This window comes from Caretta caretta, chromosome 3, assembly GCF_965140235.1.
Source record: "Caretta caretta isolate rCarCar2 chromosome 3, rCarCar1.hap1, whole genome shotgun sequence".
NCBI lineage: Eukaryota > Metazoa > Chordata > Testudines > Cheloniidae > Caretta > Caretta caretta.
Genome location: NC_134208.1, coordinates 90,854,522 through 90,882,369, shown reverse-complemented (window position 1 = coordinate 90,882,369; position 27,848 = coordinate 90,854,522). Strand labels below are relative to the sequence as shown.

The 27,848-nt window shown below is 42.8% G+C and overlaps 1 protein-coding gene across 1 annotated transcript in view; it reads left to right on the top strand.

Moving 5' to 3' along the window:
- The window catches only part of ROS1 (ROS proto-oncogene 1, receptor tyrosine kinase), a 101,493-nt gene that overhangs the window by 65,851 nt on the left and 7,794 nt on the right, over nucleotides 1–27,848 (top strand). Inside the window, exons 34-43 of the mRNA XM_075126659.1 lie at nucleotides 1,811–1,998; nucleotides 2,833–2,925; nucleotides 3,496–3,631; nucleotides 4,166–4,328; nucleotides 5,500–5,564; nucleotides 17,673–17,802; nucleotides 18,906–19,003; nucleotides 19,135–19,338; nucleotides 20,312–20,446; nucleotides 23,468–23,631. Of these exons, the coding sequence (XP_074982760.1) occupies nucleotides 1,811–1,998; nucleotides 2,833–2,925; nucleotides 3,496–3,631; nucleotides 4,166–4,328; nucleotides 5,500–5,564; nucleotides 17,673–17,802; nucleotides 18,906–19,003; nucleotides 19,135–19,338; nucleotides 20,312–20,446; nucleotides 23,468–23,631 (1,376 nt within the window). The remainder of the gene's footprint in view (nucleotides 1–1,810; nucleotides 1,999–2,832; nucleotides 2,926–3,495; nucleotides 3,632–4,165; nucleotides 4,329–5,499; nucleotides 5,565–17,672; nucleotides 17,803–18,905; nucleotides 19,004–19,134; nucleotides 19,339–20,311; nucleotides 20,447–23,467; nucleotides 23,632–27,848) is intronic.

The following is a 27,848-nucleotide window of genomic DNA, read 5'->3' as shown; positions in this document are numbered from 1 at the left end:
TCACTAATTGAAGTATAGATACCTCATTATCCAGAGGAATCTGGGGGGAAATGTTAATTAGTTGTCAGACAAGGGCATTAAATGTTCCAGGTTACTGGGAACTCCTTGAATTAATCCTCTTGCAAATGGTTAGCTTTAGTGAACATGTCTATCTATACTCATAGGCATCTACACAGCAGTAGCTAAAACTTCAAAAAAAGGCTTGTTCTGGGATCAGATGGGCTAACAGTATAGCCTAGAATATTTTTTGTAGGAAGAGTTGTCTTTGGTCCTTCCAATTCCTGATAAGGAATCTGGAGGGGAATCTTGCCAGGGCATTCCAGAGTCAATGTAAGTATTAAATCTCCTGAATATTAATAGATTGCATAATATCAAAGGGGTTTCTTCTGCTGGGATAGTTCTATGACATTTTGTAGATTAGGGGTTAGGGAAAGAACCAAAAAATAAAACTCAGTGCATTGTTTTTCCCAAGTTAATTTTGTGCTCATGATAGAGAAAGACTGACAGCACTGCCAGAGGCTGGCATACTTCAGCAGCATAAGCTTTCACCCAGGCATATCTTCCTGGTGTTGTAAGCTTCTACCACAGTTCTGTGAGTACACGGCAGGACTGATCTGCATATGATAACTGAGATAGATGAGACCTGAAGATTTTGATCTGCTAAAGGCCAGATTGCACCTGACCCATGTGTGGGAGTCCAAGGTGAAGAAAGGCATGATGAGGAGCCTTATCTCATGTAAGGGTTATGCACAGTCACAAGCTTTGTATTCTGGCTCCAAAGCAGCCCATAATCAATCCACAATTCATTTTTGATTTTTCATCAGTTCTGTGAAATTTACTTTTCTCATGTGGTTTTGATGTAAAACCAGGAGAAAGTCAATGGTTTCAACTGAGTTTTGCAATGTGTCCAAGGTTCATTTGAACCCAGTTAGGTAACTGTGAACCCAGCTAATCAATACCAAAGAAACTATTTGCATAATATCCTTGAGGATACCCATGGATTTTCACAGAGCTCTGTCAATAACATGAATAACCCAATAACATATACATTTAGCTTCCACGTGGCTTTCTGGGCTAGAAGTTTTTGTTCTGTTGTTCTGCTTTAGAGTGAGTTGTGGGGTTTGTTGGCATACAGTACAAGGCCATTTCACATGAAGTATACCTGTATCATGTAACATGAAATGACGATTCAGACATGCCCTACAAATCTAATGTATGCTCCTTCTTCAGATGATGTATAATCTGCTCTGAATTTGTGTTAAGTGATCCAATCAAAGCCAACTTAAAAAGGAAGCAATATGCCCGGCAGCCAGCAGATACTGTGGGAAACTGGCTAGCTAAAGGATTGTGTCTTCCCTGCCAATGACATGCTTTCTTTATTAGCTTGTGAAACCTGATACACAAGAGGCACTGAACTGCTCTAGGCCCGAGAGAACTAAAACCTCTAATAGTACAAAGAATAAATGAAGAGTTTTGCCTAAAATGAAATAACAATGTTTTGAGATCCTAGCTATGAGCTGCATATTAAAACAGCAGAAAGGATGCCCTCGCCATGTATGTCCAAAACATGCTGGCTTTTCATTTTCTATGCCAGGCTAAAGAGGTGTCATCTCCTGCGTTACTGGAACGGCATGTTAATATCACTGTGTTTCTGCAGCCAAATCCACATGAATGGAATGGTACTGAGTGTGGAACATGTGCACGAAGAGAGTCTTCACGTAGGCCATGCTGTTGAAATGATGTATGGCAGAAGCTGTAAATAACACAAACTAGCTAATATATCTCTGTTGTTTTGCTGTGCGCTTTGTAGGAAGGGGTCCCGGAACACAAGCGAAATGAAGCCTTCTTGGGAGGTGGTTTACAATGGCTCTTGCAGCAATATATGCACATGGAAGGCCAAGAACCTAGTAGGAACTTACCAGTTTCGAGCAGCAGCTGCAAATATGCTGGGACTGGGTGCATACAGTGGCATCAGTGACGAGGTAGTGTTGGTTAAAGGTATGTGCTGTACTTTTTAGTTGGTTAATAAGCTAACATTGAAATGGTCGATCACCAACACAAATCATTTTTAGTCAGGGCAATCCCAATGATTTATGAACAGAGACAACTATTTGTATGAAGATGTTGTCGCATCTATAGTGTACAATGTGTACGTGGCAATTAATAGCAGTGTTTCTGTGAAGATTCCCAGTTGGTAGTGCTAGGGCTAACTTTCTTCTCAAAGAAACACTGGGGCCGAATTCTATCTGCACTTGTTATCACTGGGTTGGATATGTTTCTCTACACTGTCTGGAGATGCCGAGGGATATGGAATGAAGTAAGGGTGGTGTTCAGAGGAGCTCAGCGTTTGCTCAATTCTGCTCCCATTGACTTCAGTGGGAGCAGACATAGGCAAGCACTGAGGCTTTTGAAAATCCCATCCTAACTGTTCAACGGCTCAGCACTCGTCTTTCATTTACGACAGTCGGAGGGGTAGAGGAATGGCACAGAGCGGGAGTTCTAACAGGCTCTGTCTACACTGCACACCTTACAACGGCATGTCTGTGCCGCTGCAGCCGCACCGTTGTAAGGTGCGCAGTGTAGCCGCCCTTTGTCGCCAGGAGAGAGCTCTCCCGGCAACAAAATCAAATGACCCTGAACAAGGGGCAGTAGCTTCATTGACAGGAGGGCGGCTCCCGCTGACAAAGTGCTGTCTAAACAAGCGCTTTTTGTCATTAAAACTTTTGTCATTTTTCACGAAAGTGCAGTGTAGAAAAAGTCACAGTTTTGCTTAGCTGAGTATTGCTCACCCACATTGCATTGTCAGTGAACGACTCGTTTCTTCCTTAACAGATGCTATGCCCCACCCAGAGGCAACTATTACCACAGCTGTTGTGACTGGAGTGATTGCGTTCATCTTCATTGTGATTGCACTGTTTGCTTTTGGTACGTGATTACGAAGTTTAATACATCTTGTGGGTCTGCCAGACCACAACAAAAGGAAACAAATCAGAAATGTAAGAGAAGGACCAGCTGGCATTTTAGAGCTAGATCTTGTGAGGTACCAAGCAATCACTGGAGCATGTTTCATGGTCTTAGCCCTGGCTAATTCCAATACTCAGCACAGTATGAACTTGGATCTCTGCTAGGTGGTGCTGTATAGCCCCATGCAGAAGACCTGGGGCTAGAAGGGACCTGGGAATGCTCATGTTTTGGGTCACCAGAGATTACCAGTTATGCTCACAGTGGCAAGTTTCGTTGTAATGATTTTAGTTCTCTGCAGGGAGAGTAGAGGGACACTGAGGGTGTAGTTGCGTTCTTGCATTGTAAACTCACACTGGTATGGTTAATAATCGTTTTGTCAGGTATGTCACTGATCATATGTATAAACCCAAATGCAGGAAAGGGACTAGAAAAGGGTCTATGATATAGAGGAAAAACAAATGTAATTATTCAGTTTACTTGTGTAAAAGGATGTCAAAGTGCAGTCTCCTGTGTTCTGCTTTTCCCTTCCAGTCTGGCACAGAATATGGAAGTTCAGAAAGTCTGCGCAGAATGGGCAGATAGTGCTCGTCAGGGAAGATAAAGAATTAGATCAACTTAGGGGGCTGGCTGATGCTGTGGGATTGTCTAATGCTTGCTATGCTGTGAGGTATGTAATTGTGACGTGTAAAAGCTACTTACAGAGCAGAAAATTTAGCCGACCTTCGTGGGCCCGTCACAGATGCTGAGTGCCTAAAACTATGAGTGAAGGCAGTGAGATCTGTGGGTGCTCAGCACTCAGAGAATCAGGCCCAGAGAAAGTGACTCAATGCCAACAAATGGGGCCAGATTTTTAAAAGAGTTCAGCTTCCATCTAGGCACCTAGATAAGGTCCAGCTTTTCAAAAGAGCGTAGGACCCAGCTGCTCCCATTGGGACACCGTGAAATATCAGTCCATGAATTCTCAGCATTTTCTGTGCTGTGACGTGTATAAATCTGGCTCTAGGTACACAAGAGGTGTAATTCCCTCCTCTGCAGAGGGCATGCAAAAATCCAGTGCATCACTTTAGTCTTTTGTGAACTGTGTTTGAGACAAACTGTACCAAATTTGTTTAAGGCAAAATGTTGAGAATATTCCTCAACCACATATTTATTTGAATGATTGTTTATTTTGAAAGCTATAACAAGCCATACTGTTTTGTAGCACTCTCCCCACTAGGGCTGAGATTGAATGCTTGCCAGCCTTTCCTCGGGACAAACTGAATTTGCATAATCTGCTGGGAAGTGGAGCCTTTGGAGAGGTGTACGAGGGGACTGCGGTAGATACCACAGGAGCTGGAAGTGGGGAATCCAAAGTGGCAGTGAAGGTAATTTCAGCTGTGTAGCCCCCTAGCAACAGCATGGTCTAAGGTGGGCAAACATGGCTTTGTGGTTAGGCCATAGGAATGGAGGTCAAGAAACATGGGTTCTATTTCTGTCCCTGCCACTAATTCACTCATGACCTTGTGGAAATCACTAAGGGCTGAGCTCCCCTCATAACACTTGTTAGTGTCCAGTCTTGGGCCTTTCCTTAACTGAGACAGTCAATCACGTTAAACATTTTAACATATTTAAATTCTGGATCACCCTCCTTTAGGGACTCAACTAAGACAAAATCTACATTCAGTTGCAAATCTTGGAATGTGAGACGAACTCACTAGGCAACCCACGGCATGTCTACCCTGCAGCTGGGAGTGTGCCTCCCAGACGGGGTAGACAGACTCACTAACTCTACTCAAGCAAGCACACCAAAAATGGCAGTGTGCATGCCGTGGCACGGATGGCGGCTTGGGCTAATCACCTGAGGCCCCTGGATCAGTCCTTGGGTGGCTAGCTTGAGCCTCCACCCATGCTGCAGCATCCACACTGCTGTTTTTAGTGCACTAGCTCAAGCAAACCTACTGTAAGCCTGTCTACCCAGGCTAGGAGGTGGGCTTCCGACTGCAGTGTAGATATACCCCAGTAATGTGACTTGACAGAATGATCCAATCTCCCTCCTGTTTAACTGTCAGTCGAAGCAAGAACTGGGGAGCAGGGAGGTGTAATAGCATGTTCAGGAACACTGAATATGTAGCTTTACCTTTATCAAGAGCATGTTGAACAGCCGCAGAAGAGGAAAGCTGAAAACAAACGGGATGCATCTGAAAACACGGTTAAAACCGTCTTGCGCAACTATAGGCAACTCCTTTCAGCTGGAACACAGTTTTCCTAAGTGTCTTTAGCCTCAGCTGTTACCCCCCTTCTCCATACCCTGCTCTCGGTTTACTAGTCTGTCCTTACACTGTGAGCTCCTCAGAGTAGGAAGCGGGCATAGATGCCTACTTCTGTTTAGAAAGTGCCTATTACATTGTAGCCACTCCTGGAAATAGAGATTAAGTGTGTGTGTGTGTTAGAAGAGGAAAGCAGCCCATTGAATTTTTTCTGATATAAATGCTACATGGGTTACACTGGCAGTGATCGAATTGTGCCAACTACTTGTTTTGGCCTTGTGTTGCATAGACTTTGAAGAAGGGTGCGACAGACTATGAGAAGAGTGAGTTCCTGAAGGAGGCACACTTGATGAGGTAATGCTGGATCTGCCACAAAATTTCTTTCAAGAATGATCTAAATGAAGGCTCTGGCCTTCAGGAGGGATTAGGGAATCACTTTCATCTGAATGGGGTTTGTGGGTATCTTTTGTGTCCCTTATTTTTGCTAAAGAATTAAAACATCCCCAATGAATCATACCAAAATGAAGCTGCAAAATTTGTTTGCAGAGTAGATGGAGATTGAAAGTTTATTGCACTAATTTCATGGATTGACTGGACCTTTGGACTGGGATGTTTCAGTCTCGCTGCTCCTCCCTCTGAGCCAATTAATATAATAATAACAATAGTAATAATTAGTAAACAATAGTAATACAATAGTAAACAATAGTAATAATAATAATGACAGTCCCAGTTTATCAAGATAAGAATAGGCCCCAAAGTTTTAATTCCTTGTTGAAAGTTGGTTTTAATATGTGGACATTCACCAGTAGAGGTTGCCACATATCTTTACCTATTCAGGGCGCAAATATATGATATATGTACATGTCCTTTGAGAATGAATTTACATGAAGACGTCAGTGTTTGAGCTGGAAATCCAGGTTCTCTGGAGTCCTCAGTGAATGTGCCATGATTTGAGATAAAAACTTCATTTAGGAGCATAAGAATATGAATAAGGCTTAATTTTCAGAGGTGCACTTGCAATTCTCTGACTTTAAATTTGGGCACTCACAATAAGAAGCCAGTATTGAAAATTTGGAATTTAATTTCCCATACTGAAAATATAATATTATTGAATTATAATAGACAGATAGCAATTATAGTGTGTGCATACTCCCTCTTTGCTTCTGTTTCCAGAAGTTTTTTAAAAATCAGTGTCACATTTCCTTTGCTCATTTGCTGAATCGAGCATGGAATGAGACAGGGCTCCTATGAAAATACTTATATGTGATTACGTAATTAAAGACTATCAAAATGCAGTTTCATAAAGGAGAGGAGTAAAGGTTTTATGTGCATTTCCTGACTTTTGAATGCATCCTTTCCCTTCTTCTTTGAGTGTTGGTCCCTCTGAGTGTGGGTGTGCCTCTTCGGTTTGTCTTCTACTGCCTGTGGTCTGGGACAGAATCCACCTGTATTCTTTTCTTTCACTTGATGTTTTACCTGTAAATAATTGTAAATAGTTGTTTCATTCTTACGTTTACATAGTTGGTTAGCTTAAATCTAGTTTAGTTAGTTAGTTAGAGTTGGGGAGGTTCCTTCCCCCAACCTGTCTCCCCTATGCCCAGGGTTCCTCGCTTCAAATCTGCCTTGTCTGTCCCTAAATCTCCTTCTGAGTGACCCTCACAATACCAGTCCCCGCTGCTTCAGGGAGTCATGCATTCTATCCACTTGTCTCCCCCTGTACCAGGCAGGCTCTGGGAGTTCCAGGTCTGCCAACCTCTTTTGGAGCTAACCATGAGACCTAGATCAGATCCAGGGCCATCCCGTTCTCCAACTCTTCACCTGAATCACTGAGCATGGCTCCACTGGCACTGGCAGATTGTCCCACCAAGCTGAAAGACCAAGTGGAAGCATGACAAGGGTAAGAAGCACAAAAGAGCAGAGAAGTCTGTTCATAGGTCCTCAGACAGGAAAGCAGTTTCACTCCTTCTCTCAGGTTTGGACAAGACTCTGTGCCCCATACAGGGTTCACCTAGAACTCATGGTGAGATTGGGCAGGCATCGATGATACCAGCAGCTTCTGCTGTTCCAAAACTGTCCTTTAGTGGTGCAAAGATAGTAAGCAGTGCACACCCTCTACGCTGGCAGTGTCATACTGTGTGCCTAAGCCTGCACCATCGGTCCCGAAACCAAAGACTCCAGCCAGTTCTCTTACAGCTCAACTGAGATGCGCCCTTCAAGATGTTCTGGCAACCTACCTGGATCCAGAGTCCCTGGTCCTCATGTAACCAGTATTAGTATAGGACATTTGTAACCCATGCACCTCCTGAGCGTGGTGTTCTGTCCCCTATCATGGCACCAAGACCACTTAAAGGTTAATGAGTCTGCTTTACAGCCTTAGCTAAGGGCCAGTTGGCTTTGAGCTTATGCGGTAGAGGCTCATGCACTAATCTCCAGAGGCCCCAGGTTTGATCCTCTCTGCCGACGACCGGAGTCTGTCAGTGTTACACATTGAAACACCATCTATTCCCCAACCCCACCTCCAACAGAGCTATGATATCAGGATGCTGTCTCTGTCCCACCTCCAGCCACACCACCCTCACCCAGGTGACACCATGGCACTACCTCCTGAATCAGAGAAATTCTACTCCGAGAGCAAGAGATGGTAAACCAGTTATAACAAGGGCTTCCCTATAAGAGTTTAGACCTGACAGGGCTTCATGGGGACCCTCCCCTGCCCAGGACCCATATTCACCCCCAAAGGAGTACTGGTTCCAACATATGGTCCACCTCCCTACCCATATGACCCTATGTGGTCACATTCGGGTGCATGGAACCCTTGCCACTGGGCCCAGAATCGTAATACTTCAGATATCAACCTCAGCCTCCAGCGTTTAGAGAGAAAGCTCTGGCAGAATATCAAGAGACGCAGCTGGTATGGCCAGAACCCTCTACGGCTTCATCCTCGTCCCCAGATGAGGCGGTATTGCCAATCTTCCCCCCTCTGCCTGACAATTACAGGCTATACCAAGAACTGCTTAGGAGGATAGCTGACACCCTTCAGATCCCATTGGAGGAAGTGCAGGACCTACATGCAAAGCTTTTAGCCATCCTCCACTCTGCAGCTCCTGCCAAGATGTCCTTATCCATGAATGAAGCCATCTTGGACCCGGTTAAGGCCATTTGGAGGACCTTGGCCATCTGAGAGAGAGAGAGAGAGAGAGCGAGCGAGCGAGCCAAGAATAGATGTTTTGTCCCCTCTGGGGACAAAATATTTATATTATCACCCAAACTTGCTGGTAGTCCAGATAGCCCCTGAATGCAGTAGACCCCATCACCCAAAAATCCAACCCCTCAGAGAAAGAGGCTGAGAGGCTGGACCATTGGTACGAAGAACTTCTCTTCAGTCAGCTTGCTTTTCAGGATTGTGAATGACCATAATGTCCATATTGAGTAAGCCTCAATTTCAGGCCGGACCTGGTGAGGGGAAGGCCAGGTCATCATTAGTGGACATGGCATCCTGCTCAATAGCAACCTTGATGGTCATGAGATGAGCTTACTGGTTACAGACATCTGGGTTCCCTAAGATACAAACAACAGAGGAGGCCCTCCCTTTAGAAGAGAACACCCTCTTCAGCAAGAAGATGTATGAAGAACTCCACACACTGAAAGATTCTCATGACTGCAACAAGGCAGATACACTGCTCCATTAATATCTTCCCTCCAAACTCATCAGCCCTCTAAAACGGTGCTTTTATGGATTGCTCAAGAGCCATTAACCAGTTGTTCTGTCACCACCATCACCCCCATTTGGCACTCACCTAACCCATTTCCTTCCTATATATGATGGTCAATCTGAACCTTTGGCAAATGGGTTGTGGACATTATTTCCATGGGCTAGATCGCTCTGAAGGGACATGGTACAGCTATAGAACTGGTGCATCCATCACATCACCCTCTCCGCAATGCACCTTCTGGGATTCATGAATTCCCTGGCAGATCAGATCAGCAGGCAGTTCAACAAGGACTATGAGTGGGAGCTCAACTCTTCAGTGGTTCAGCAAATCTTCCATCAATGGGGGTACCCATTCTGGGACCTCTTTGCCACCCAAGAAAACAAGAAATGGCAAACTATTGCTCTTTCAATGGCCAGGGTCTGGACTCTAGAGGGGATACCTTCCTGCTTCCATGGTCAAAACCATTAATGTATAACTTCCCTCCCATTCCCCTCATACCTCATGTTCTCTGGAAAATACAGAATTACAGAGCAACAGTAATTATAATAGCCTATGATGGCCCTACAAATGACCCCACATATGTGCATTCACCTACAATCATCCCCAACACTTCTCTCTCAGTATGGGGGCAGAACCAACTATTTCAGCCAGAAAAAAAGGAGTACTTGTGGCACCTTAGAGACTAACAAATTTATTTGAGCTTGAGCTTTTGTGAGCTACAGCTCACTTCATTGGATGCATGCATCCGATGAAGTGAGCTGTAGCTCACGAAAGCTTATGCTCAAATAAATTTGTTAGTCTGTATCCGCAAAAAGAAAAAGAGTACTTGTGGCACCTTAGAGACTAACATGGCTGCTACTCTGAAACCTATCCCAGCCAGGCTTCCCTCCAGCTCCTAGCCTGGTTTTTAGTGATTGGGTGACAGACTTTGAATGAACCTGCTCAAAAGAAGTGCAATATATCTTGCTTAATATTAGAAAACCTTTTACACTGAAGTGTTATGCTGCTAAATGGAAGTGCTTTTCCTTGTGGTACCAGCAACATCACCTCTCTCTGGAAAAGTCCTAACTTTCCAGTATCCTGCATGACTTCCTCTCCCTAAAGATATCAAGATTTCCAGTCAGCTCACTGAGAGTGCATCTCGCGGCTATCAGTGCATTTCACCCTCCAAGAGAGAGTTACTCAGTTTGCACTTATCTCATGACAGTCCAGTCCTTAAAGGCTTTGTTAACATTTCCCCTCTGGTATCTTGCTCTCTCTGGGATCTGAATTTAGTACTAGAAGCACTTATGAGGCTGTCCTTTGAGCCCTTGGCTTCATGCTTCTTCCTGTATTTATTGCTGACGGTGGCCTAGATCCTGTGTTTGTTCTTATGATCCTGTCGGATTTCCATCTGAGTCAAATGATTCATCTACCTGTATTTCACCCGAAGCCCCATCTGAGAGATGAAAGGAGATGACATGCTTTAGATGAAAGTCTCTCCCTGGCTTTCTACTTGGTTTGGACAAAGCCATTTTGAGGAGCTTCTCGACTATACATTTCATTTGCTGGAATGAAGGGCAAGGCCATATCTTCCCACAGATTCTTGAGGTGAATCTCTGGCTGCACCCTCCTTTGTTATCAGCCTGAAGAAATTCCTCCTCCTCCATGTTGTACCAAAGGTCACTCACATAGGGCACAGGCTGCCCCAGTAGTATCACTGCAAGGTGTCCCTCTTTCCAAAATCTGCAGGGCAACTACTTGGAGCTCTGTCAGTACATTGACTTGGCACTACTCTCTGACTTATGCCTTGGCAGATGATGCATCCTTTGGTTCAGCAGTCCCAGAGTCTGTGGTGCCAGGTACCTTCTTGCACCCTTCTCCAAAATAAACATGGTTTGGGAATCGCCCATAGTTAATACAGTACCAATGTTCCCTCTAATTTTTTCCATCCATGTGTGGAATAAATTTTGTTATATGCACCAAAATATGTGTGGATGTGCACCACCAGTAGAAACCAAAAACCTAGATAAAATACATAGTTTTAAAAAGTTACCATAGGGATAATTACTCCAGCCAGCACAGGTTAGGCATTTTAGAACTCACTACTCAAAGAAATACATTTAAGTGTAAGAGAGAAATAAAAGTGATGAAATGCATAGACCAGTCAAAAAACTCAAATAACACACTTTGAAAAAATAAAATTACAGAGAATATCTGTGCATTGCAGGAAGTACCAAGAAGTAACAACAACAATAATACAAGTATGTGTTGGGAGGTGAGGGTGAAAGACTGTGTGTGTGTGAGAGAGACAGACACACACACACACAGACAATGTGTGTGCTGGCTACTAGGGAAGTCTCTGAGAGACACCGTGCACTGTCTCTTTAAGGTACCCTCACTGACCGTGGGAAGGCTCATTCAGACCTCAGACCACAGCAGCTCTCCTGCTTCGGAGCACTGCCCTCCTCCCCTGCTCTGTGGAGATGGGGTACATGGGCAGGGGGGAGGGGAGAGACTCTGTGTGTGTGTGTGTGTGTGTGTGAAGGTTCCTTCCCCACTCTGAACTCTAGGGTACAGATGTGGGGACCTGCATGAAAACCCCTAAGCTTATTTTTACCAGCTTAGGTTAAAACTTCCCCAAGGTACAAACTATTTTGCCTTTTGCCCTTGGACTTTATTGCTGCCACCACCAAGCGTCTAACAGATATATAACCAGGAAAGAACCTGCTTTCTCCCCAAATGTCTTTCCCCCCAAAATCCTCCCCAAACCCTACACCCCCTTTCTTGGGGAAGGCTTGATAAAAATCCTTACCAATTTGCATAGGTGAACACAGACCCAAACCCTTGGATCTTAAGAACAATGAAAAAGCAATCAGGTTCTTAAAAGAAGAATTTTAATAGAAGAAAAAGTAAAAGAATCACCTCTGTAAAATCAGGATGGTAAATACCTTACAGGGTAATCAGAGTCAAAACATAGAGAATCCCTCTAGGCAAAACCTTAAGTTACAAAAAGAGACAAAAACAGGAATATACATTCCATTCAGCACAGCTATTTTATCAACCATTTAAACAAAAAAAATCTAATGCATATCTAGCTAGATTACTTACTAAGTTCTAAGACTCCATTCCTTTTCTGTTCCCGCATCACACAGACAGAGAGAACCTTTGTTTCTCCCCCCCTCCAGCTTTGAAAGTATCTTGTCTCCTCATTGGTCATTTTGGTCAGGTGCCAGCGAGGTTATCCTAGTTTCTTAACCCTTTACAGGTGAAAGGGTTTTTCCTCTGGCCAGGAGGGATTTTAAAGGTGTTTACCCTTCCCTTTATATTTATGACAGTGTGTGTGTGTGTGTGTGTGTGTGTGCTGGCTGCTGGGGACATCTCTGAGAGACCATGGGCTGTCTTTTTAAGGCACTCACTCACCGCCTGGAAGGCTCGTTCAGACCTCAGACTGCAGCAGCTCTCCTGCTCCCGATCCCTGTCCCCACTCCCCTGCTCTGCAGAGATGGGGTACAAGGGCAGGGGGAGGGGGACACCCTGACATCAGTGCCTCCCCCTTCCCCCCACTCTGCACAGCCTGCAGCTGGCCAGGGGCTCCAAGGTAGAGGGCAGGAGCAACATGGCTGAAAAGTAGCAGGGGGAGGGGTACCTGAATACATGCTGCCAGATGTGTGCAGCTCTGCTAATCAAGTGCATGGCACTTGAATCACTCCTGGTCAGCCACCCAATCGTGCAGCTTAGCGGGAACACAGATAGGGACCAGCACTAGAAGAAGCAAGGAAGGTTACTTACCTTATAACAACTGGATTTCTTTGAGATGTGTGGTACTTGTGGGTATTCCTGACCTGCTCTCCTTCCCCTCTGATTTGGATCCTCACGTGATTCGCTGTGGAATAGGAACTGAAGGGGCAGACTGTTGGCACCACCATTTATGCCCTCGGTTTGTGGCATGAGGAGGAATAGCATTGCAGATATGGACCAATGGAAAAAGGGGTAAACAGTGAGGTGGCAACATTTGCAGGTGATACAAAACTACTCAAGATAGTTAAGTCCAAAGCAGACTGTGAAGAGTTACAGGGGATCTCACAAAACTGGTTGACTGGGCACCAAAACGGCGGATGAAATTCAGTGTCGATAAATGCAAAGTACTGCACATTGGAAAACATAATCCCAACTGTACATATAAAAGATGGGCCTAAATTAGCTGTTACCACTCAAGAAAGAGATCTTGGAGTCATTGTGGATAGTTCTCCGAGAACATCCACTCAATGTGCAGCAGCAGTCAAAAAAGCTAACAGAATGTTGGGAATCATTAGGAAAGGGATTAGACAGAATGTATCATATTGCCTCTCTATAAATCCATGGTACGCCCACATCTTGAATACTGCGTGCAGATGTGATCACCTCATCTCAAAAAAGATATATTGGAATTGGAAAAGGTACAGAAAAGGGCAACAAAAATGATTAGGGGTATGGAACAGCTTCCATATGAGGAAAGATAAGACTGGAACTTTTCAGCTTGGAAAAGAGATGACTAAGGGGGATATGATAGAGGTGAATAAAATCATGACTGGTGGGGAGAAAGTAAATAAGGAAGTGTTATGTACTCCTTCTCATAACACAGGAACTAGGGGTCACCAAATGAAATTAATAGGCAGCAGGTTTAAAACAAACAAAAGGAAGTGTTTCTTCACACAACGCACAGCCAACCTGTGGAACTCTTTGTCAGAGGATGTTGTGTTTTTGAAGGGGTTCAAAAAAGAACTAGATAAATTCATGGAGGATAGGTCCATCAATAGCTGTTAGCCAGGATGGTCAAAGATGGTGTCCCTAGCCTCTGTTTGCCAGAAGCTGGGAATGGGCGACAGGGGATGGATCACTTGATTACCTGTTCTGTTCATTCCCTCTGGGGCACCTGGAATTGGCCACTGTTGGAAGACAGGATACTGGGCTAGATGGACCTTTGGTCTAACCCAGTATGGCCGTTCTTATGTTCTTACATAACTGACACTGTGATTGAAGAATTTCTGGTCCTAGGCGCACATAGCGGATGCATACCCTACAGCAAATACCCACAGGGAGAACACATCTCTAAGAACTCCACTTACTGTAAGGTAAGTAGCCTTCCCTTTGCGACCTTAAGTTCCAGCTACATTGTGCTATAGAATAAGTTCTCCAAAAAGTGTGACAACTCTTCACTTCCTGGAGGACTTTAGGAAAGTTTGTAACCTTAGTTTTATACATCGTTACTGTTCCTAGTAAGAGTTTAACTTAAAATCAGTCTGCTTGTCACTAAGATACTACAAACATATATTTTTCTAGGTAAAATGAATATGGTATATATCTGTAGACAAAATATTTTATGCATCCCTACTTACTGCATTATTTCTTACAGATAAATAATTTAAACACAAAATTCCTGGAAATAGAGACCCCTGAAAATTAGTACAATTAAATTTACACACACGAACACACACAGTGGGACTTAGAGATAGGCAGAATATGAAACAAAATTTAAAAATTCATTGTTCCCATTAACCTTCACTAAACCAGGAACTTTTTCATGTGTTTCATTTGTTACTGAATTTTCATGTGAGGCACTTACCAAAATGGGAGATATTTTCATTAGCTGTCAAGAAGGTCTAATGGTAGATGCTTGATATTTATCTGTTAGGTCTCATAAATTATTGAAGCTGAGGACTGACTGGGCAACATAATTGCAGCTGTTTAAAAAATCCTGATGTGCTTTTTATCTAAATATAATCTTTCTGTTGCTTGTCTGTCTAAATGAATATTGCAATGCAGACTGTAATGCTATGCACACTGTTGTGTTTAAACAAGGAGTATACATTGCTCTGTTACTATTATTATGCACCAGTGATAAAATACTTGGGTTACATTCTGTTTTCAAACAATCATTTGATATTGGATATTGGTAACTGAGTCTCTTGTGTTCAAAAATATATTGCAAAATCTCAGGAGATAAAGAATGACAAGTCTGTGGAGAAACTGTTGGAGACTTGTAAGGGAAGTACCAGGTGCTCCTACTCTTACTATTGTTCTTGAGAGCCAAAGTTTATGTATGATTGAGAGGTATGTGCCAGGCGGGGGAAGGGAACTGTCAACTTAAAAATCACACTTCTCACGGAAAAGTTTTTACCTACTATTGTTACAAGCAACACCTAAGATTCCTGGAACTGAAAGAGGTTAGAGGAAAAAAGTTTCTCCGTTTTATTTGTTTGTTTACATTTGACAGCACTTTGACTAAAGTAAGTTTCACTCTATCCCCTGGATAGTTTCCCAGATTGTTTAGAATCTTTCACGCAGCAGTGGGGAGAAAAAAACATTTTAAATCATAAGAAATTGTGATTGTAGAAACACAGAAACTGACAGAATCTGGAACTGCTTTTAATTCCTTCTTTGAAATGTACTAGATTTTAGAGAGTCCCTATAATATCGCTATTTGTTTGGACACATAAAAGTCTGTTTAATGGGTTTATGCATGCAAACAGATGCGATTGCAAGTATTCTTCACACAGTTTTAGATTTCCCTTGAAAATGTACTATAGGAAGCAATACTGCATAAGCAAGTGGTTGGGCTGGGTAACCTAATAGGTCTTTTACATCTCTAACTCTCATGAATCTATGGTCATTTGCCCCTAAAGACTATATGATGGCAACCATCTGTTTCAAAAAGTGATGGTGTAAGTGCCAAAAAAGTTCAGTTACTGTGTGTCATTCGGCAGCATCACAAGTGGCTAAAAATTCCAATTCTTGAGTGACAGTCCTTGCCACAGATAACGCAGGCGTAAGGTACAGGGCCAGAGGAAGAAGTCAGCTCATTACTAGCGCTTGAGAACTGCTGCACTTTGCTATTCGCTCTCTTCACTTTCCTCTCTCACAACCACTCCCTTCAGCTCTTTGACTCTCTGCTAAAGTGCAGGCCTCTAGAGCAGCCTGTTGCCAGCTGCACCTTCCCAGCTTATGGTGTCAATGTTGAAAGTTTTCAAGTCCCTCTTGCAAACGTCCTTGTACCTGACCCTAGGTCAGTCTAGTGGCCTCAGGGTATTTATAAGTTCTCCATGCAGGAAATCCTTTGGACTATGCTCATCTTCCATTAGGTGTAGATGACCAAGCCAACGGAGACATCTGTGTTCGAGAAGAGTGATTAGACTTGGCAATGTTGCTTTCTCAAGTGTCAGGAACTTTGGTTTCCCACTTGATATTTAGAATACGGGAAAGGCAGCAGGTGTGTGAAAGATGTTTAGCCTTCTTTCATGTCTGTGGTAGGTGGTCCAGGCCTCGCCACCCAACAGCAATGTGCTCAAAATGCAGGTCTGCTAGATGTGTATCTTGGTGTTCAGTGTTAGTTTCCTGTTATCTCACATGCCCTTGGTTAGTTGGCTGAATATGGCGGCTGCTGATGCAAGAATTAAGCTTGTCATCTCGCAATAAGTTCTCCAGTACAGATGATCCTAGATAGCAGAACTTGTGCACAATATCTAGTATGGTTTTAGCTATTGAAACCTCTGGTGCAGCCAACACACCCTGTGCCATAATCAGAGTCTTCTTTAGACTGTTGGTTAGTCGAAATTCATGACAAGCTAGTGTAACCCACACACCACCTGGGTGTGGTGTTCTGTCTCATCTAGTGGCACCAAGACCACTTTAAGAGAGAAAGTTAAATGCATTTGCTCTACAGCCTTAGCTAAGAGCCAGTTGACCCAGGTCAACAGTTGACTCCAGAGGCCCCAAGTTCGATCTCGCTCGCCCATGACCGGGGTATGTTGGCGTTACAAGTGGGGGCTCATCCATGATTCCAACTGGGAAGTCTCTGAAGCTCAGGATGCACTTCCTTGGCTAGGGGAAGTATGTAACCCACACACCTCCAGGTTATGGTGTTATGTCCCATCTAGTGGCACCGAGACCATTTAAAGCGAGAGAGAGAAAAACGAGTCTGCTCTACAGCCTTAGCTAACAGCCAGTTAGCTTTTCGCTCATGTGGTAGAGGCTCATGCACTAAGCTCCAGAGGCTGCAGGTTCGATCCTGCCTGCTGACGACCGGGGTCTGTCAGCGTTACACGAGCACAAAGCTATGGCAAAGCTGCTGAAGCTCCTCTGCACTAAGATGATATGTTGCCCCACAGACTATATGATGGAATGGATTTCTCTGGGTGAGTCATTCCACTCTAATAATAGTAATTGTAAAATGTCCTCTTTTTTCTCATTTAATGTTATGTTGCAGAAAACACTATAAATGTAGTAAATCTCCAGAATATCAAGGACAGATTGCAGTTCGTATTAACTTCAACCAAGAGGAGACAATCACATGGGTATTCTTCCTCTGCACAGTTCCTTTTTTTCTAGGAACACTAGGGTGACTGGATAGCAAGTGTGAAAAATCAGGACAGGACACTGGGGGGGTAATAGGCGCCTCTATAAGACAAAGCCCCGAATATTGGGACTGTCCCTAGAAAATCAGGACATCTGGTCACCCTAAGGAACACTCTGAAGTCCATGCCTAACTACCCTACCCCATAGAATAACATAAAGCTACATTTTTGGTATATATATTCTTGAGCTCTCTTTAAGGTTGAGGAGATACAGAACTTTGCAAGTGTCAAAAGCCTGCAATTGGTACAGACAGGATTTTAGAGATGAAACACTTAGTACAGTACTGGTAGCAGGAAATGGGTGCAAGTCCAGTTAGGTAGTAAAGTCCATGATTTTTGTTGGATTTTTCCTCCTACATATGTTTTGTTTTTTTCAGCAAATTTGATCATCCCCACATCCTGAAGTTACTTGGAGTTTGTCTGTTGAATGAACCCCAGTACATTATCCTGGAACTGATGGAAGGAGGAGATCTACTCAGCTATTTACGAGGAGCCAGAGGGCAAAAGGTAGGCAGTGGACTCCAAAAGGTATGTTTTATTTTTAGCTGCTGGTGGCATTCCTGAAGGATCCCACTGTTTTCCTCTTTTACCCTTGGTGAAAGGCCCTGTGTCTGTCCAACCCTTTTTTCCATCTGAAGGTCTCTGAACTGGCTTCTTCATAGCAGCCCAGGAACTCAACATTGAGCTCATAACCAACTTCAGGTCTCTTGTGTGGCAATAGCTTGATCTGCCAATAGGCCTAGGACTATATTTTCAAAAAACATTTTTAGTCCTAAAATGCCCATTGAATTTACCTAGTAAAATCATGTATCCCAAATAGGCATAAATAAGGCTGATAATATAATATTTTCTCTTTTTATGATTTGTATTGCAGAAGCATCTATAATGGAAAGGCAGTTCTCAGACATATAGGAAGACACTGTCCCTGTCTCAAAGAGTTTATATGCTAGTGGAGATCTACCAACTAATGAAGGGTTGTGGAGGAGAGATAAATCTCTTACTTGGGTGATTCATATTTAGTATGTGGAATAATAACATGGATTATAAAGTCACTGGCAGGGATGACTTAAAGCCAGGATTTTATGGCATTGTAGCAACAACCTAATTCACCGCCATTCCTATGCCTAGTCCAGATCCAGTGTACTGATCTTAGCTATTGATCCATACTACAGAAAGTTTGCTTGTCTCGGGCCTGATGAGAGTGTTTAGTGATTAGCTCTTGAGTAATTAGCCTGTCCTCAATAATGTCTTAAAGGTGGGGGATAATTTCCAGGGGCCCAAGTCTCCCACTACATGGTACATATATCTCCCATTGACATCAGTAAGTATTATGTTTACTCTGAAGTCGGCAAATAGGGTTTGTTTTGCTATCTCTCACTGATATTACTTAGATAATAGAGAATCCTCTTGTTCTTGAATCATGAATACCCAGAGTTGTCTGTCCTGGTAATATACAGAGATTTTTCACCTACCTGCTTTTTGCACTTTTGAAAATCTCTGGTAATCTCAAAAGGAGACAAGCAATAAATTTTGTCATAACAAGTGGTCTTTTTTGTTTTGCCTTTGTAAAGATGGAAGACATTGCTAATCACAGCCTCTCTTTCTTTTAGTTCTGCGGTCCTTTGCTAAAAGTGGCTGACCTTCTGGCTATCTGTCTGGATATTTGCAAAGGTTGTGTCTATTTAGAGAAAATGCACTTCATTCATAGGTACAGGGTTAATTTCCTTGTAGCTCTTACATGTTGTTACCTACACTTTGTAGGAGCAAATAAACTAAACTGAAAATGATTGCCTGGCAAAAACTATTACAATTCCATCATTGTTTATGCTTGTATATTAGGGACCTGGCAGCTCGTAATTGCCTTGTGTCAGTGAAGGAATACACCAACCTCTCCCGAATAGTGAAGATTGGGGATTTTGGACTTGCCAGGGATGTCTATAAAAACGATTATTACAGGAAAAGAGGAGAAGGGCTTCTCCCTGTGAGATGGATGGCACCTGAAAGTCTTATTGATGGTGTGTTTACTAACCGATCTGATGTATGGTAAGTTCCTGGAGGTACAAAGAGGTGGGAAAAATAATAAATAGTAAAGCAGGGAAAAATCAGTTTGCAGTAGCAATAGTGTGTTATTTATAGTGCCATCTCTGGTCATTTTTATACTGAGGGAAATAATGTCTGCTTGTTGATGTTTTCCTGAGTTGATAAAAGGTCCCGCCTTCTGACAAATACCTGCATGTATATATTTCATTATTTAAATCCATGGAGTCTCACTTCAGTCCAGCTGGAAGTAACTAGGGTCACATGACCAAAACAAATTTATATGTATGTCCACAAAGTGTCTATTTTGCTTTTTTTTGTCAATGAACTGACTGCTGACATCACATTCTTCCCACTCCACTTTCCATTAGACCAAACGGTGCATCCTCCACAGAGGCAAACCTTTTCTCCTTAGCACTATTTCCCCAAGCTCCTCAATGACCTTAAGTTTTTAATACACTACTTTAGACCTTTGTCCCAGTCTGGATCCTAGCATCAGCACAGTTAGAATTTTCAACAGTACTTCACTGCAGCCATTTAATTTTCACTCTTTTTATTTACATAAGGGAAATGTATAGTGCTTCAAGTCCAGGCCCCAGATTGTAGGTGCTGACTGCCTCCCGAGTGATATTAAGCAAGTGTAACTCCCAGTGACGCCACTAGAGGCTGCTTAAATAAATATGATACAATTGTATATTACAAGGTGTCAGTGGAAGGTGAGGGTGCTCAGTTCCTTACAGGATTGATCCCAACGTGCGTGAAGGATAGGTGGCATAATAGGTTACTTCCTGTAGTTTTTTCTAGGAGCTCTAGAGACCTGGTTAAGAATGTATGAACTGGTTCATATGAAATTAAAACCCTTTAGCTCTGTTTTTTCTTATTTAGAGGTTAGCGAAAATTAGGTTAAATAACAGTAGACATAATTGTCTATTTATGACATCCATTAAGCTCATTAAAATTCTCCCTTTGCCTTCCTTAGGGCTTTTGGAGTCTTGGTTTGGGAAACTTTAACTCTGGGTCATCAGCCATATCCAGGTTACTCCAATCTTGATGTTTTACATCATGTACAATCAGGAGGCAGGCTGGAGTTGCCAAACAATTGTCCGGATGATCTGTAAGTTAATTTTGTTTGAATAGAATCATGAACATTAATGAGATACTGAGGGCCACATGTCCACCTGCACATCATTTTGCATGGGAACTTTTGCACATGCAGTAGCTTTCCCCTGCAGCATTCAGTGTGTTCTCTTTTTGGCAGACAAAATAATCTGCATTTGCATGCCCCAGCTGGCTAGCTACTCATCCAATGGCCCAGTTTGTGAGTGTAGAGCTTTGGTTGTGGCTGAAAATTCAGCCCTAAAATTAAATGGTGTGTATTTGTTGTTGTACATGCAGGAACCAAGATATAATTTGGACATTCAGCGTTGGGAATGAATCTTGTAGCAAGAGATGTATCTAATCAAATTCAGTGGTAATTTCAGAGAGTGCATCTTCTGTCCCTTAAATTTAACCACTTGAGTGCAGAAGTTGGGTTTTCTCAGTCTGTGCATTATATTGCCACTCACAGAATGTATCACATCCAAGCAGTTAAACATAAGATGTGTGGACTGGTAATGGCCTATGTAGCCTTCACTTATATAGGTCACAGGTTTGACTGCAGCCAGTTCAGTAGTCAAGAGAAGTCATGATGGCTTTAAGAATTTTAGTCTCAGTCTAGTTCCTAGTGTACAGGTGCCTATGTAACCATCATGGTTAGCACCCTTGTTGGCAATTTCAGAAAACCAGCCACAGATGGAATGTGTTTGGAGACCAGGCACCCCCTCACCCTAGAAGTACTCTCTACAGAGAAAGGTTGAGGCAAAGTGAGAAGTTTATTCTTCTTCTGATTGTTCTGTACATATCTGTGGATAAAAACAGCACCTTTCCGGGCTATCTTAAGCACTACATTAAAATGAAATTTTTTAAAAAGACTGATGTGCAGAATGGCTCAATATGCCTGTCGCTTGAGGGAGATGGAGCAAACCCATTTCACCCTTTAAACTCTCTGAGGAGGACTTATATTCGAAGTTGCTATTATCATCTAAGTAGTCACAGCAGGGCATTTGGCATTCAGTCCAAAAAATGGAAAGAGAGACCAGTTGACATGCAAGATCCCTGCTGGTGTAAAAGTCCCACAAATGTCTGCTTTATAGAAGTGGCTTGGGAAGAATTGGTGAGCCCTGCCCTCTACGGCAGGGGGTTAGTGAGTAGCAGCATGAGTTTCATGGATCATTGCTGGAGAGTATTTAACAAATACATCACATGAAATTTATTTCTAGTAGGAAGCTATTCAAGGCTCTATGTTGCCTTGATAAAGATTAAGTAGACCTTCAAAAGGAACAAGGAAAATCTGTTTTAGTTGAAATAACCCGCTAAGGCTTCAGTCCTGCAATTTACAATGTGCAGGTGGACCCCTGCAGAGATCCATACTTCAGGGGGACTGCACGGAGGTGGTGGGGGTCATTCACACGTTGTAACTTGTAGGATGAAGGCCTAAGATCAATAACCTGATCTTTAAAAGCTAGGAGTCTGAATTAGCTCTTTAAGTCTTGTACCTTCATTTATCTCATTGGCCAACCACTCAGCACCTGCACGCCGATTCTGTCAGTAAAGTAAATCGCTTGTTGCTGCTTTGCTCAGTTATTAATGGAATGCCTAGATTCTTGGCATTCCTGCTTCCCAATTGAACCTGCACTGGACATCAGCAGTCATTAATCGTCTCCTCTGCACTTCAGCTCGCTCACTGTCATTTTACAAAACAAACCGTCACCGATAGGAAGAGGGTTCAAAGGCCAAACAACTTCAATTAAGAAGTGTTTAGGAATTTGTGGTAGGCTTTCACTGCAGGGACAAGTAGAACTCACATGAAGCCTAGGACATAAAAGGCCTTGAAGGGGCAGGGACTGTATTGGTAGGGAGGAGGATGTGAATGCACCCCCCCCACACATACCATTTGTTTATCAAAATGTTAATCCAGGAAGATAATAATCCACTTTCCCTGTAGGAGTGGAGGGGGTAAATTCTAGTACTGAGTTGGGACAGGGTCTATGTGATCTACAAGCATTTACACTTAAGTAAATATTGACTTTATCAACACTCAAACCCTGATATAGTAATTGATGGCCATCAGTTGGCATAACTACTTGAACCCCTAAGTGTAGACAAAGGCAAACCAAAGTTTGAACAATTGAGCTAAATCAATGCAAACTCCAAAAGGCTCTTGTCTACATGTAGGAGTGTGTACCAGCACAGCTACCCCAATAACTGAATTATGGTGGTCCCTGAATGTAGATGAGACCATCGTTTCCACACATAACCCCTCGCTATCCATGAAAGTTCTGCTGCTGAGTTTGGTGAAGAAACATTTTTGATTATGTGTGTAGCTAAGCAGTTGTACTTGTAACACTGGCCAATATTGAGAGTTCCTCCCCAGTAAAAAGCTTGATTAAATAAAAAACAGACAGAGAGATTAACTGTCTTGAGTAATTTTGTATCATCTGCACATTTTGGCACCTCACTGTTTACCCCCTTTTCCAGATCATTTCTGAATATGTTTAATGGCACTGGTCCCAGTACAGATCTTTGGTGGGGACCCCACTATGTACCTCTCTCCACTGTGAAAACTGGCCATTTATTCCTACCCTTTGTTTCCTATCTTTTAACCAGTTACTGATCCATGAGAGGACCTTCCCTCTTATCCCATGACTCCTTACTTTTACTTATAAACCTTTCATGAGAGACTTTGTAAAAGTCCAAGTACACTATATCCATTGGACCACCCTTGTCCACATGCTTGTTGACACCCTTAGAGAATTCTAATAGATTAGTGAGGCATGATTTTGCTTTATAAAAGCCGTGTTGACTCTTCCCCAGCCTATTGTGTTCATCTATGTGTTCATTAATGAAACATTCTAGTGTAAGTCACCATAGACTCATTAAAGTCAATGGAGATATGCCAGTTTACCTCAGCTGAAAATCTGGCCCTCAAAGCTATTGGTGGTGAGGATTTAATGATCCACTAACATAGCTTCATTATAATGGTGGCTATAATTACATTAGAATTAATTATTTTATTTTATCATTTATTTTTTTCTAGACGGGATTTAATGACAAAATGCTGGGCCCAAGAACCTCACAATAGGCCTACGTTCTGTTATATTCAGGACCAACTGCAAGAACTGAGAAACTCTCCGATGTGCTGCACTCTCCAGCTTGAGGACAGAATGCTTTCTACTGGAGTCCTCAACCATGCCTTTGAAGGTGAGTTTGAGTCAATGCCTTCAGTCCCACTTGTTTCCCCTGTTGACAAGGTACAGGATAATTTAAAGTAGGCAACATTGTAGTTCAGCTTTTCCTTCTGTTCTTTCATTATCATGTCTTGGTTCCATATTATTTACAACTTAGCTTTTAGTTAGTAGCTTATCACTCTCTCTATAACTGGCATTCTGTGTATGATTATACAAAGCAGAATAGGTAAATGCTCTTGTAGCTGTAAAATAGTGATGTAGTTACAAAACATAATGTTGCAGGTGTTTTAGACATGAAAAATATTTTGTTTAAATGGGCCACATAGCAATCTCACATTGGTACAAATTTGGGGTAACTCCGTTGGCATCAAGGGAGTTACTCCAGATTTCATCTAGTGTAAATGAGATTGGGTTGTGGCCCAACAAGTCTGTCAGCCAGAAAATACTATCTCACATGAAACAAGTGTCTAAGGTTATGAGCAGTGGGAGAACAGCATGTTCTAATGCTCTGAGAAAAGGAATAGGATTCAGGAATTCATTGTCATACAAATTCAGACGGACAGACACTGATACCCTTAGTGATTTCTTTACCTCAAATTCACCAGTGACAAAATGGGAACAGTACTACTTATCTCCCTCACAGTGGACTTGTGGACATTAATTGGATGATATTTGTAAACTGCAGAGGAGATCACCAAAATAAAGGGTGAGGTATTCTTGTTATTGCGATCGTTACCATAGTCATACTGCATACTCACAAGAGGGATGAATTAAGATTGCACAGACGAAATGGCTCATCCATTTTGGCTGAAATGTTCCAAAACAATTCAGCCTGAGGCAGACACCCAGCATAGAAAATTTCAGCCCAAACAGTTGAAGTCTGGCAAAATTATATGCTGCTGAAAAACGGTCTTATTGGGAGAAGTGTCGGGCAACCTTAATAATAGTTGGTGCTACCAGTCTTGGCTAAAATATATGTTGAAATCAGTGGGAACTGTGACTGCTCAGCACCTTTGTGAAGGAGGTCACTAACATTTTAAGTCGGTTTACACTATCTTTTGGGGGGAAATCTTCCACTACTGTGCTTCCAGCATTGCAGCTCCATTGGTGGGTAGCAATGGTGGAAGTACAAGTGTAGGCAGGGCACTAGTGACAGTAAGCAGCTTTATTGGGTCATCTTTCCTGTTCTGAGTTGGGTTAGACGCCCCGATGGTAAAAATGCCAGTGCCCTGTGTACACAAGTGCATCCTCTCTTGCTACCTGCTGGTGGAGCTGCACCCGTGTTAGTACACTGGCGGAGATCCTAGAAAATCTAGTGTGCCTTAGTTGGACCATCTATAAAATGGAGATACTAACTCTTACCTACCTCCTGGGGTGTTGGGAGAATCAGTTAGGTAAGAATTCTAGAGCATTTGGAAGATGTAAATGCCAAGTAAGGCTAGGTATTATTATTATTAGGCCTATCACTTCACTTCCCTCGGCATGTGACTCTTTCTCTTGGAACCAAATCTCTTGGTGACAGTGAGCATTTCTTGGCTGGAGATTTGTAACAGGAGTTTCATTACACACAAAGGCCAACGGTCATGTAACATTTTTGGAAAACAGGTCTCGGATAATTCGTCATGGAACAGACCTTTGGTTTATTTGATTTGGCCTTGGTCTTACCAGCGCTAACATAAATGTGCTTAATTTAGTCACAGCTAAAATGATAGCATGTGTAAACTCAGGATTATTCTTATTAAAAATCACTTCGATATTATGGAGCGTTTGACATTCATAGACTGAGACACTTTCCCTGCCCAAAACAATTTACAACAGAGTAATTAAGGAGTGCTCATTTTAGTTCAGGATCCCGAATTGAATTGCCACCTCTTGCTTAAATCAGCCCCACATATGGAGGCAATATTTGGGTGAATGCTATTTCAGGGGATTTACACTGCAGACAGATAACTGTTTGAACTGACCTTGGGCACAGAGATCCATGGAAAATCAGGAGACCTACTTGCACATTGTATTGACAGGAGAACTTATCTTTGAAGTTGTAATGACACTACATCAACCCTACAGCCGGGGCTGTGGAGGGAAGCTCATGTGAATGTACCCATACTAGATGCACAAACAAATATGTATCCAGGGTGTCAGGAGGATTAGTGCAGCCCATGCTGAAGCCTGGGCTGTGACATCCTTATTTCTATTTTTAGTGAGCTAACTAAAGTACAGCTAGAGCAGGTATATCTAAACAACCTGCCATTCCCAGCCCTGGCTGCAATGCACCATATACCCTAAGGACATTGAGGACATTAGGCATGCAGGTACCACAGTGAAGGGCACAGTGTAGGATCTAAAGAGAAGCCTGCTGTTGGGGAAGGAGATAGATGAGTGCTACTTTATAACCCCTGACTCTTAGGAGAAATAAGAATGTATGTAATAGAGAAGTGTGAATGACAAAGACTCCAGCAAATATCCAGCCTCTTAAAATACAACTATACAGAAGGATGATATCTAAAACAGACACGTTCAGGAGACAAGGTTCTATGCCAAAGTTCCCCAATCTGCAGGGCAAGAAATTAATTAGGAGAGGGGGAGAAAGGAGAGCTCAAAGAAGAGGAGCAGTGAGGAAGAGGATAGCTGTTGGACAACTGATCTCTCTCCCAGTCCAACTGTATAAATGTCTCCACACCTGCAGAAAAAGCGGCTTGTAGCTCCTGGAAAGCTAGCCACTTTACCTGCCTGCCTCACTGGTGACCGCCAGCTATTGTACACACAACCTGTCCTTTTTTACATGTCACACAACATCCTATTGGTGACACCAAAATATTGATGTGAGCATGGCAGTGATGCACCAAGAACAATGACCAAATACCATGGGTTGTTCTTCAGAGGGGAACATGAATCTGTAGAATATCCAACTCTAGAGTAAGCACAGCAGTGTGAACATTATAAAGGTGCAGAAGAGAGAACTTCTTTCTGCTCCATTACTCTGAGATTCAGCCTTTAGTCTGTAGCCTTTCGCTGATCATCCACAACCAAAGTCTTTGTGTTCTTCCCAACAACTACTGTGAGTGCACTGCACTGTGGCAGTTTCGATAATTTAACCAATGTGAGTGTATAGCTTTCCTCCCACAGTTGTTATTTCTATGGTTTTTATCACTGTAGTTTCTGAGTGCCCACAAACAATGAATTTATCCTCAGAACACCCTTGTGAGACAGGGAAGCACGGTTATCCCATTGGACTGGGGAACTGAGGTACAGAGTAAAATAAGTGAATTGCCCCAGGTCACATAGGCACAGCCAGGATCAAACCCCAAATTTTCTGAGACCCAGTTCAGTGCCTGAAACATAAGAGCATCCTTCCTCCAATTTCAAAAAGCCTAAATGAAAAGTATCACTAACTACCATGTTAACATTAAGGCCCCAAATTTCTGTCAGCCTCCAGAAATGTACCTGTAGAATTGTCAGGTTTATCCATTTACAGAACAACCCTCTGCATTTGCACATGCAAGCTGGGTGTTTGGTTGTGCCGTTCCCAGACTGCTTCATTTGTGGATGCAAACATGGAGTTTATACCTACAAGTGCAATTGTAGGTTTGCCAATGTCTCAGTCTTCTGGATTGGATATTTAGCAAAGCTGAGGGAGCTGATCAGCTCCCTGCCTTTTAGACCTGGCAGGACTAGTTGGGTATTTATTTATTTGGGACATTTTAACAAGTTTACAAATCCTTGCCAGAAACCAAACAATCATTACAAGAGTTGGCTTTTCTTTATAGAGACCCTGTACTGGAATATGGTCAGCAGATCTATTTTACGGGGCGTTACCATATTACAGACTGAGCATCATTACACCCCCTAGGTCTTTTCTAGTGATTTTATTAAATGGAGTGAAAGCTCTGTGTACCCACTGAACAGACCAGGCGTGTCTACCAAATGTTAATGTTCAAAAACATTGGACAGATGTGCTGGGCTCTTTTTGCAGCTGAATGTACTTTGTCTGAGGAGTATTGAATAGAAGGTAATCGAATATCTAAGTATCTGTCTGTCTGCTGGGCAGCACTAGTTTTGATCAGTGCTCTACTCAGCGCCCACTTCTTGCTCCAGCTGGATGTATCAGGCAAATCTCTAGTTGCTCAAAGTGCCAGTCTGAGCCTCTGCTACTCTGTCCCATCTAGAAACGGTCCTTCCAGACAGATCAGACAGAAGGGTGGGGAAGTTTGAAGAAGGCAGCAGTGCCAC